This window comes from Salvia splendens, chromosome 4 (assembly GCF_004379255.2).
Source record: "Salvia splendens isolate huo1 chromosome 4, SspV2, whole genome shotgun sequence".
Lineage (NCBI taxonomy): Eukaryota > Viridiplantae > Streptophyta > Magnoliopsida > Lamiales > Lamiaceae > Salvia > Salvia splendens.
The window spans coordinates 9,364,095-9,375,064 of NC_056035.1; the positions used below are offsets into that span (position 1 = coordinate 9,364,095).

The 10,970-nt window shown below is 36.5% G+C and overlaps 2 protein-coding genes across 2 annotated transcripts in view; one reads left to right on the forward strand and one right to left on the reverse strand.

Annotated features, from left to right (window-relative positions):
* The window catches only part of LOC121798419 (DEAD-box ATP-dependent RNA helicase 21-like), a 794,448-nt gene that overhangs the window by 31,614 nt on the left and 751,864 nt on the right, over positions 1 to 10,970 (forward strand). The gene's annotated exons all lie outside the window — the stretch shown is intronic.
* On the reverse strand, positions 3,385 to 4,083 carry LOC121800614 (ethylene-responsive transcription factor LEP-like). Its single transcript, XM_042200145.1, has one exon. The coding sequence runs from the start codon at positions 4,081 to 4,083 to the stop codon at positions 3,385 to 3,387; it is 699 nt and encodes a 232-aa protein (XP_042056079.1).

The following is a 10,970-nucleotide window of genomic DNA, read 5'->3' on the forward strand; positions in this document are numbered from 1 at the left end:
ACATCGGAACATATGCAAGTGAGATATCGTTAGAATCCTTATGAAATTATCTTTAATTTGATATATGTTGTGTGAAAAAATAATTTAAATCTAGAAAGTTATATGCGTTTTAAAGTTATGTGATATTTTTCAAAAATTAGTTATAACTAATTTGTTGGAAATTGAACTTGATAACCTTATTGACTTTTTTTGTTGATCATATAGACATTTCGGAGCTAATAATCTAGGCCTTTGATTTGAATATCACTCCCCTAATTTATAATTATTTAAAATTTCAATTATTTAGGACATCATTAATTGAGATCCCAAATTAGTCAAAAATATGAGAATAACTCAAAACTAACAACCTAATTTAAATAAATCTTAAAATTAATAAATAACTTCTCTACATAATTACTAAATTAAAAATTCTAAACAACTAAATTAAACACATTGAAGATTGAAATCATCATTTATTTAAAAAGCATACTGTATTATTTCAAAGTTCACTAAGGCACCCGCAACGCGTCTCGCGGGTGTCCCTTATCTCGTCCCTCCGAGACGAGATGGGCCCGGGACGCGTTGCAGCGTCCCGTCTCGTCCCCAGACCCGCGAGTGGGCTTCGTCACGCTGATGGTCATATGACCGTTCAACGGTCATTTTTCTTTTTTTATTTATTTTTTATTTATTTTTTTACTCTATAAATACTCTTATTTCATCCTTATTACACACAAACACACATCTATTATTCTCAAATTACCTCCATTTCCTCTCCAATTTTCATCTCAAATCATCTCTTTTATTCTTCTACCAAAGTTAATACATTCATGGATCCATTTGAGCAAATGCGTTGAATAATGGAAGAATCACTTGAAGAAGATCGACGTAGGGAGGCGGAGGAAGCCGCGCCGCCCCAAAGACGATCTCGGACTTACATCCATCGTAACCGGGAGGAAGCTGCAGCAAGGTTAGTACGCGACTACTTCTGTGATAACCCGGTATGGGGAGATACCTACTTCCGTCGCTGTTTCCGCATGCGGCGACCGCTAATTCTCCACATCGCAAATACATTGGCAGCTCGTGAAGAGTTCTTCCAAGAAGGGTTTGACGCTGTTGGCCGTCCCAGCCACACGACGCTGCAGAAATGTACTGCAGCAATCCGCCAGCTTGCGACTGGACAAACGACGGATTTTTTCGACGAATACCTCCACATTGGAGAAAGCACTGGGAGAATGTGCTGGATGCAATTCTGCAAAGGCGTCCTTGCTGCATTCACCGACGAATTTCTCCGGAAGCCAAGCACGACAGATTGTCAGTTTCTGCTCCACCTTCACGAAGAAGTGCACAGATTCCCCGGTATGCTTGGCAACATCGATTGCATGCATTGGCAATGGAAGAATTGCCCTGTGGTGTGGAGGGGGTCATACACGAGCGGCCACAAAGGCACCCACCCCACCGTTATACTCGAGGTCGTTGCCGACTACCGGCTATGGATTTGGCATGCGTACTTCGGGGTCCCCGGATCGAACAACGACGTCAACGTGCTCAACCAATCTGACCTCTTCGTCGAAGTTTTGGATGGTAAAGCGTCGGCCATCAACTTCATCGCTAACAACCGGCGGTATAAAATGGGGTACTATCTTGCCGACGGCATCTACCCGAAGTGGCCAACCTTCGTGAAGACGTTCAACAGGCCGGTAAACGAAAAATAGACTTTTTTTGCGCAGAAGCAGGAGGCTGCTCGCAAGGATGTGGAGAGGGCGTTCGGGGTTTTCCAAGCGCGCTTCAACATTATCAAAGCTCCGGCTCGTACGTGGTTCATGAAGAGTATGGTCGACATCATGTATACGTGCATAATCTTGCACAACATGATTGTCGCCGACAAAGGACCTGAGGCGGGAAATTGGTTCGACCATGAAACCCGCGGAAGCTCTACCGCAAGTAGTCCGCCTCGCAGTGGAGTGCATCTGTCTTTGCAAGATCGGTTGTCTATTCGGGCAAAGACACGTGATTCTACCGCCCACGCCCAACTCCAAGATGCTCTAATGGAGCACATTTGAGCAAAATTTGACGGAAGAAATTAAATTATGTATTTTTAATTTTTTAAGGATTTTTAATTATGTTTTTTTTTTTATTTTTTAAGAATTTTAAGTTGTAACTTTATTTTATTTAATGAAATGTGTTTTTATTAATTGAATTTGTTGGAAATAAAAATAAAAAATGAAATTGAATGAATAGTAAGTTAAGAGATGGTTAAGAGACGGATAAGAGATGGAGGGTTGCAGGTTCTGTCTCTTAGTTAAGAGATGGAGTGAAAAGTACAGTGGGCCCATAAATAGTTAAAGGAGGAGACGGTTAAGAGACGGATAAGAGACAGCGTTGCGGATGGCCTAAGCAGTTCTTGATACTGGGCTATTATTGTTGGGCCTGGCTCGAGTTATGGATCTCATAATTAAAATGGCTATAAGCAAATTACTGTCATAAATACTCCATCCGTCCAAAAAAATAGACAAAGTTGTAAATGATATGGATTTTAATGCATAATTGGTAAAGTAAGAGAGAGAGGGAAAATATAGTTGAAGTAGTGTTAGTGGATTGTGAGGTCCACATTTAGAATGATATGTATGGTTAGTATTGGTTTAAACTTTATATTTTTAGAATTAGTCTAATTTTGGTTGATGGCCCAAAATGATAAAACTTATCTATTTTTTTTGGACAAATGGAGTATAATTTATATATTTTGTTTTCATATCAACTACTTAAATTTCTAACAAAACATGGAAGACTATAAAGTCTAAACGCTATTTTTCCAATTCACTTTATAATTAATATCTTTGCTGGGAGTGAATTACAATTCAAGTTATGTAGTAGTACTAGTATATTATTGTAAAGTCATGAACTCTTTTTCCAAAACGAAAAGGCTCAAAATCAATGTTTCTATAAAATTTATGATTATGATTATTTTACTAAATTCTATAAAATTTATGATTATGATTATTTTGCTAAAGTCTATCGGAAAGACTTGTATATGGAAATTAAAAAATACTCCGTATTTAACCAATTTCAGTCAATTTGTAAACTTTCGTTGGAAGACGAAGATGAGCAAAAATGCCACGTCATTAAATGTGGTTCCGGCAAATAACTCCAAGATTACAGCATGCAGAAAATGGAACCAAAGACATTTTTTTTATGTTAATCTATATAAATACTATAGATTTATGTGAAAATTATCTCAGTGAAAAACCATTCAATGCATTATAATTATATAAGCTGATGGTTATTACAATGTGAACACAAAAGAGAAAAAAAAAACAGAGAAAAAAAAAACAGAGAAAAAAAAACAGAGAAAAAAAAAACACATGGATTCTAATAAATCCAACAAGCCAACACAAATTCCCCGAGCACTCAGAACCACCCAAACCCGCCGGAGAAGCTACTCCTGGCCGCCTCCATCGACTCCTCCACCCCGCCGTAATACCCTCCGTCGTACTCGTACCCCACCGCCGCGTGCTGCTCCGACAGCTCCAGACACCTCATCTCATTCAACACCCCATGCCCCATCTCCGACAGCACCGGCGGCTCCCCCGAGTAGCATCCGCTCGTGATATCCGGGGGCAGCGGCGGCAGCTCAGCCTCCTCCGCCACGTGGCTGCTCCCCGCCTGGTACGCATTCTGCCACGCCTCCCCCGTCAGCTGAAACCCCGAATACTGCCCCTCCCCGGCCCCGAAATAAATCTCGGAGCTGTTCCCCCCGCCGGCGAACAGCACAGAGAAGTCGGAGCGGTGCTGCTCGTCGGGGGAGATGATGGAGGTGACCGAGGAGCCCGGAGGCATGTCCGAGTAGACGAAGTTGGTGCGGGCCCTCGACCCGCGCATGGACCGGGCGGCCCGGTCGTAGGCCAACGCGGCCTCCTCGGCCGTGTCGAATGTGCCCAGCCAATGCCGCTCCTTTGTGGTGGGGTCGCGTATCTCGGCCGCGTACCGCCCCCACGGCCGCCTCCTCACGCCGAGGAAGCGGTTCGTGGACTCAGAAGGCGCCGCGGCCTGCGCCGGCTGAGAGCCTTTTCTTTTGGACTTGGTGGGAGGCTTGCTCATGCTTTCCATTTTGGGGGACTGTTGAAAAGGACTGACAGAGGAAACGATGGCAGTTATGATCAGTTGTCGGAAAGTGATATTTACTGACAGTGATCAGAGAGAAGAAGGGGTTATGTTTTTCAGTGTTGGAGAGCTTCTCAATCAAGTCGTTTTGTTGATGAATTGTGGCTGGGGTTTAAATAAGGGTGTTTTTTTAATTAAAATAATGAGGAATTTAGTAATGTAAAGGGAATATGGATCTCCTTACTTAAACAAATTGGATTGATCATCACATGCATCATTATTAACCATATGCATCTCTCAATCCAATGCCATTATGGAGTATATGCTAATCCTCACCTCTTTATTTACACAAATCAAACATTATTCCTCCAATTATTAGATTGGACGATTTTGGAACTAGCTACGCAACGTGCTTGAATAATCGAAAATGAGACGACTCCACATTTATCAACAAATAATTCAACTGCATTTCAGTACATTCTACTTATATAATTACACATACATACATATTTGACTAATGTTTGATTTTGTACATCATAAAAGATTCTACATTTATATTATTTTATTGACTCTTATTTTGAGACTCAAATTGTTCCACCCTATATTAAAAGCTTGTGATTGTAGACGATTTATTTCATATTTGTCATTTTATGTGGCATCGAAGGATGATCTAATAACTCCCTTTCATTTCAAAAGATGCACTTATTTGAGGTAAACCAATCTCCATCTCATTCACAAAACCAGAATCAATTAAAAGTACGGTAAAAGAGTCGATTTTGTTCCATGTTTGCAGTGTTTTTCGATGATTTTGTCCCATCATTTGGGGTTTATATCCTGAACGGTAGGACGTTTTCAGGTATATGTTCCAAGTTATGCGACAAAATCAACCATTTACCCCATGTATGTATAATTTGGATACAATTTTTGTGCAAAACCAAAATTTGAGAGCATTTGCAGAGTGGTACAACCAAGTTAGTTTTTAAGCAAAAAAGAAAACGTATCTAGATTTTTCTTGCAAAGCTTTTGCTCTTTCTTGGCATGTGAAGCTTGATTCGAAGTCTAATCATATGAGTGAAGGAAAAAGGTGGTAGTATCATAAAATCATGATAGTTTGATTATTAGAAGCATAATTAAGCATGCATTTCTCTCCTGGGATTGCAACTTTTAGCACGTCTAAAAGAAGACTGCAACTTGATGATTACTCAATTCTCTAAACTATGTGATTCAATTATGATTTGAATCGGATTGCTAGCAATCATTGGGCTCACTGCCCTAATCATTCTCGTATGAGGTTTCCCTACTTCAAACCACATATATTTTGCTTATCATAATGATGTGATTGAGTGCCTTTCTTTATTTTCATTTTTATTTCATTGCAACCAAATAGTACTACTAGGATATGGGAATTGATTAAATTAAGAGGTCACCGCGTCTTGTCAAGAAACCAAATTAAATATACATGAATTAGGAACTAATTCTCCTGACAAAACCATAAATCAATTTTAATAGTAATTTTTAATTACGTGTTCTAAAATGTGTGTAAGTATTAACTATTGTATATTTGTATACATATATGATTATGTACTAGTATTACTATCGTAAAATAAGGATTATTGTGTGTGTGTGTGTGTGTCAGTGTGTGTATAGCGCTTTTAGGTTCTTTCTAGACAGTGGTATATGAAGAGGGTGATCATATGAAAATCATCTTTATTCTGTTAACTGTATGAACAAATATTATTGTAATATATGGAGTATATAAAATACCTATTGTAAATAAAGACCTGATTAAAGTATATATTATTATATGCACAAATGCATTATTATGGAACAGTCATTATTGTATGCGAAAAAAAGCATGATTTAGTTGCAAATCAATCACTGATCACCATTCATAAATCAAGATCAATGAACTAAATTAATTAGTTTCTGATTAATATGACATGGTTGATTTTCATTTTTCACCCGAACCTAACCCTTATGTAGAGTATACCACATATCTAATCATACATTATATATCTATATACAATTAAAACACTTTTAGGTAGATTCATTTGCTAGAAAAGCAATATCTATATACATATATTGGCCTCATCCTACTTACTTCTTGTTCCCTTTTACCTTCCAAAGAATAAGAATCGCAAGAAGTTAACATGTGTAAAGATAAATGTCAAGTTTAATTAGTTAAAAAAGCATGTTCAGAAGAAAAAGAATCCAAAATAGAAACTAATTTTGTAGTATGAGGAAAAGAGCAAAACTGGGGCCTTTTTTGATTAATAGTGGAAATTATGGGGCAATATGATAATCAAAGCCATGTGCATCCAATTTAAGGGCAAGATTTTATCATTATTTGAAATGGCATGTTCCTCAACTTTTCTACTAATCTAAATACCATGTATTGGGCTTTACTTTTTCATGTTTATTAATTATTCTATATGTATGTTTTATTTCAAGGTTGAATTCTCATGATATTAAGGCATAACCCCTGGATTTTCTTGGTATCTAAACCAAAACATAAAACAAGAGAGATCAAAAAGGTTAATTGGGTACCATGTGATGAGGGGGAACCTACATTATTGTCTTTTACTTTAAATTCTTTTTGTGGTTAAATAATACTCCAGTACTACCTAACACAGCCCAGTCACACACAAACTTTACATATGGGTAATTTTAAAAAAATGGGTTTGGATCATGCATTGACACTGACTACAAACTGTGGGTGAGATTCAGACAAGGAAATGCTAATAAATTTATCAGGGTTAATGTGACAAGAGATTATGGTTGAACAAGGACAAAACTTGGCTATACTAAAATATGTATATATGAATGTTCAACAACAGTTTGAGAACAGTGGTCGAAGGTGGAATCACTACTTCAATAATTGAGTGTTCAATTTAGTCTAATTTTATTCAGATTATATAATTTGTTTCATGTCTGTGAAAGAGTGGCCTATGCAATTACAAAATAAATCTAACTAAATAAAGACCTTAAATTAATTAAGCTGGCCATGAACAGCAAAACTAATTTCCATTTTCAAGAAATAAATTTGAAAATTTGAAAATTCAGGCTGTTTTTTTGGTCTTTGTTGATTCTTGATTTTGAGCTCAAGTGATTACTCAGTCAAAGCAATCAATTAGGCAAAGATTAAATTATTGTGGTCAGCCAAAAATTTCACCAGCATGTGGTCTCAAAAGTGTGAATTTCCTGCCCAAAAATGCTCGAAAAGATTCATTTTAATGTTGTTTTAAAGTAGAAACATGATGCAAACTCCCAAATTTGAGGGACAATGTTTCGTTGCTATCCAGCTTACGTCTGTCAACAAACAGTAATATCCAGTTTTGAATCAGATGACTTGTCCGAGCTCAATTTTGAATGTTGCTTTTTCATACAATTAAGAAAAGATACAAATGTTATTGTGGTCAATAGCCTATAAATCATACCCACAAGAGAAGCAAACTGTATTAGACAATGTTCTATCACTATGCTTATATGATTTACTCATTTGTGGATACTATAGCACTAATTCTCATCAAGCTTTTTGGTGATAACCAAGATATTCAAACTAGATTAAGACCAAATTTTCAATATTAAAATGTGTGATGGAGTTCTCGAATCTAAAAATTGACTCCTCAATTTTTAAAATGTCTGCATGTGCTTGCAAAGAAAGTGGAATGCAAGCATTAACTAGGAAGATGCACCTACTTAGTAGCATAATCACTATAGACACCCTTGATGGATTGACCATCTTATTCAATCAATTCTAGGATACTGTACGCAATCTTTGTCTACTTTCAATTATCTACACACTTCATTTATTTCTAATTAAATTTTACTCTATTTTTTCCTATTGTTCTGCAACTCATTTTCAGATATTGTCAATGAATCTTGACACCATTTGTGATTAGTGAGGTGGTGGCAAACCTTGCAACTTACTTCATTTGATGAATTTTTATTTTTTGTATAGCATTAGGCATATTGTTATACAGGCCAAAAATTAAAAGAAATCAATATTTCAGAATTTATTAGTACTACTATATATTTATGAAGTTGGAGTAAAGAGTAAGAGTTGGGGAAAGTGGGGCCAAAAAAAAACTAAGTGTTAAAAGGCGCAATGCTGTCCTACTAAAACGTGGGTAAGACTATTAGTGACATAACTTTTGTGTAAATGTAAATGATTTTGCGGCTATGAAATTGGCACATTTGTTGACTATGGTTTTCGTTTTCTCCTCTTCCCCAGAAAAAAAACTTTAGACCGGAAAAGAAATGACAAATGCTAGTGTTAACTAAAATGTGTGCACGTGAGCTCAAGAGTGACACCTAAATATATATTGCATATCTATGTAATAGTGACATATACTGCAGTTGAGAACAAGCATTCAACTACAAATAATAATTATAAGTACTTGTTATAAACCATATACCGTAGAGAATAGTAGCTATAGTTTGATAAATGAGATGTATGGTCAAAAAATTGGCGATGATCAGATGAGGACATGATTGTTTTCATATTAACTAACTTGCACATGATCACAAATTCACAATCATGTCAATTCCCAATTTTTCAGCTCACCAGTCACTACAGCAAAGCTAATACATAAACCACAATTCAAAGAGAATAAACACCAGTGCTTCCAGCTAAGCGTCTTAGATTGAAATATCTGATCAACATCTGTAATGGTGCTCCAAGAATCATCAATCTCTGAACCTCCTTTTGGCCAGACGACTCCACTTCAACCTGCAACGGTTCGTTTCAATTTAAGGATCCTCGTGGTTCCTTGTACAGGTGCAGTGCAATTACATATAGATTCAATGCAAGAGTTCTTCTCACAATTTTTGCAATAAGAAATTTTTACTCGAACCAATTCCTATTTATGGTTTACCCATGTTGCATCTCATGGAACTACATCACTTACATTTATACATATTGAAGAACACCTTCCATGACAGATCTCATGTCCTAGATAGATAGGGTAATAGATTTATTAGCACCAAGATAAAATTCCATCAGCAGATAAGTTGTGCCAGCACTTGAGCTTGATAGATTACCAAAGTGCCTTTAAGATCACTTAGAGCAGCCACTAGGCTCTTGAGGCAGTCAGTAATCATCTTCCTAGATTCACCAAGCACATTTTCCTGATCAAAATATTTTAAAAAACAAGTCATACAAATGCAAGAAAGAAACAAACATATTTTATTGAATGAAGATGCTTCTAGCAATTAAAATTCAACAAGCAAATGAAATCCAGGCATGACCATGACAAAGTTTATACCATATATTTCTTAATTAGAAAGCTTCAGGTTTGCAGAATCGAGCATTATATTAGATTTAGAGTTATACCATGTGACTGAGAATCTTTCACAAATTTTGAGAATAGGATAGTTCCAAGTATAGAATCAAGCATGTATTTATGTTAAAAAGCAAAAAATAAATCTCACATTAAGTTTCATTTGGAAAAAGAGTAAGACGGAATCAAGTAATAATTAGTGAAATTGGGAGAGAAATAGGGCATGATGAATTTTCTGTTTGAGATCAATAAATCAGAGCCTTTTGCCTTAATTTCAGCAATTTTAGCAGACTCTCTTTCGACCTCTTTCTCATAGAGTCATAGGAGTGGAGATCTTTTGTTGTCCTTGTGCATCATTGCATGTCGATGCCTTTATCTTCAAGCTCCTCAATGTAACCATTGTTGTAAAAATGGTGTTCCATGCTTTCATAAGCACAAGACAATTGAGCTGTAACGTTTTTCCAAAAACAGCTGAGAATTACTGCCATATGGTGAAAGTAAAGCTTCGAATAATACTTACCGTTCACAATCAAACAGCTGATAATTACTGTCATATGGTGAAAGTAAAACTTCAAATAACATTTACCATTCACAATCAAACTAAAACAATAGTACGGAGTACATATAAAAGATACGATCATATTGCTGAAAATATGGCGAGTCACTTGAGTTGAGCAATTACTATATTAAAATCAACTTACCTGTGGAAACAGATATCTACATTTCAGTGAGAAATTTGATTCAAGAAAGACAGAAATGGCGAGGTGGAAAAAACTACAAGTTGGGCATAAAGAAGAGGCTGGGAGCATTTGGACTTTTGGATCATAAATGTCTTGATTCACATGTCTTAATTTGTTTAAGTAGCAAACTGCTATGCTTTATGTCTAGATATAGAGCTGTCAGAGTTGACCGACCATGACCCCGGCCATCAGGAGAAATGCAAGTATCCAACTTTACAATTTAACAGTCCACACCAAAACTACATCAAACTTCAGAGTAGGAAATTTATGAAAATATTGAGGTTGCCTTTTATGAATCCTATTTATAATGCCAGAACCCACACACCAAATAGAGGGAAATCAAGACTAATTCCAAAAAGGAAAACTACATTAATCTTCTCAGAGCGCGGTCAACAATATACCATGATTTCAATTTTCCAAAAATTCAAATTTCTAGTACATTTTTTCCCAGATCCTCAACTTTGACCTACATTTCCTTATAGTTTCATATAATTAGCAACATTTGATTAGATCGTCCACCATAAGCGCAATAATTCACCTTTACGATTTTTCCAACCTAAACCAAAAAATAATGAAACAATCAACGCACAATTCATGTTACCCGATAATGTCATAAGAAACAGAATCGACATATTTCTTCCTACAATGGTGATGTTCAGTGGTTCTCACTAGAATAGCAAAAAATTATCTAAATACCTGGTGACAATGAAGCAATTCGACAGAGTGGCTGACACTGTAGGGTACCTTCTCAGCTATCTAACTTCTGAGATTTTCCTAACTTATGTTAGGAGTTGCAAAATTGCCAACCCAAAATGAAAAACTTGTGGGCTGGGTCTAAATCAGCCCAAACCTTTCGGGCTTCGGACCGCTT

Excerpts from the sequence above, each read along its gene's own strand:
- LOC121800614 (XM_042200145.1), bottom strand. The coding sequence starts at position 4,083 with ATGGAAAGCATGAGCAAGCCTCCCACCAAGTCCAAAAGAAAAGGCTCT.